Consider the following 1,267-nt stretch of genomic DNA (forward strand, 5'->3'; position numbering starts at 1 on the left):
TGGCGGCGGCGCACCGGGCCCGCCCGCGCCTCCTCGGCCGGTGGCTGCTCCACGGCTGAGGGCGGAAGCATCCAGCCTGCTGGGTCTGATCTCCAGCCCCAGAGCAAACCATACACGGTGATGGGCCTCTGCTGAAGCTCAAGACGAGACACTTTTTTTTTTGCTTGCTTTTGGCCTTGCCTGTAGCGCGTGTGACCRGGGGGCGCAGGATAGCGACCCCTCATTTCCTGCGCTCCCCGAGTAAAAAAGCTGCCTTGAGCACAACCCTAGTGTTAACTGTGGTCTGTTAACTCATAGCAATTCCTTCCTGAAAGAGCATGTTGTTTTGGAGAGTGCTCATGCACAAGGAGGACAGAGATGGACTGGGGACATCTGCATAAAAAGATCAGAAACAAAGCAAAAATATGTGATGGAAAAGAGCCACGGGACCAAGGCATTAGCAATATATTTTAGGAGAAGAGCTAAGCCTCCTGGCGGGCTGTAGCTGTGCATCCTCTTTGCTCCCTCCACCCATCCTGAGGTCCTTACTCAACTTCATTAATAAAGTTCAGACAACTGGACATAGGCTGAGTTTCCCAAGATCTCATACTTGGTGGAGACAACATTTATCTTTTTGAAGGACTGCATATTCTTTTCTTTAAGTCCTTTCTCTGCTTGCTGTGCTTCCTCTCTGAGGTCCCCTTTGAAAAGGACAGATGTCCTGTGCAGGAAAGATGCACGTGCCGGAGATGGAAGGCCCAGAGCTCCCATATGGAAAACAAATCGGGGCTCACTGAAGCCAGAAAAGTAGTTATTTTCCCCTCTCCAGTTTCAGCTTCATGAAACTAAGCACAGTATGTATTACTTCAGGCATTGAAAGAAAAAAATCCATGAAAATGTATCAAAGAAATGGAAGAGAAGCAAAGAGAAGAGGTTTGGTCCCACGAGAAAGGCATGCATTTCTGAAATTTGAATCTGGCACTTCTAAACATGAACAAAGTTGCTAATGAGTACAGGTTCCTCACCATCAACTATGCCAGCTACTGGGTCACAGAGACCTAAACAAGGCTGAGCTTCTGTCCTTTCAGGGGAAATGACATTTTTAATCAGCCACCTCTCCCCTAGGAAACATCRGAGCTCAGGAACAAGCTTGAAAAGACAAGGACAACATAAGCAGTTGTTACAGGTATAAATAGCATTAAGCTAGTGCCAAAAGCTGATAAATGCAGACTACAAAAAAAAATATATATATTTTATGAGCAGATAATGGTCACCATAAAGGCTTTTA

General features: G+C 46.4%; 1 protein-coding gene across 1 annotated transcript in view; it reads left to right on the plus strand.

The window, feature by feature from the left end:
- Nucleotides 1-969: 969 nt before the first annotated feature.
- COTL1 (coactosin like F-actin binding protein 1) overlaps nucleotides 970-1,267 on the plus strand; it is a 23,944-nt gene continuing 23,646 nt past the window's right edge. Inside the window, exon 1 of the mRNA XM_085306469.1 lies at nucleotides 970-989. Coding sequence (XP_085162595.1) covers nucleotides 970-989 — 20 coding nt within the window. The remainder of the gene's footprint in view (nucleotides 990-1,267) is intronic.

Source organism: Rhea americana, unplaced genomic scaffold (assembly GCF_003343005.1).
Source record: "Rhea americana isolate MKP2758 unplaced genomic scaffold, rheAme1 scaffold_24, whole genome shotgun sequence".
Classification (NCBI taxonomy): Eukaryota; Metazoa; Chordata; class Aves; order Rheiformes; family Rheidae; genus Rhea; species Rhea americana.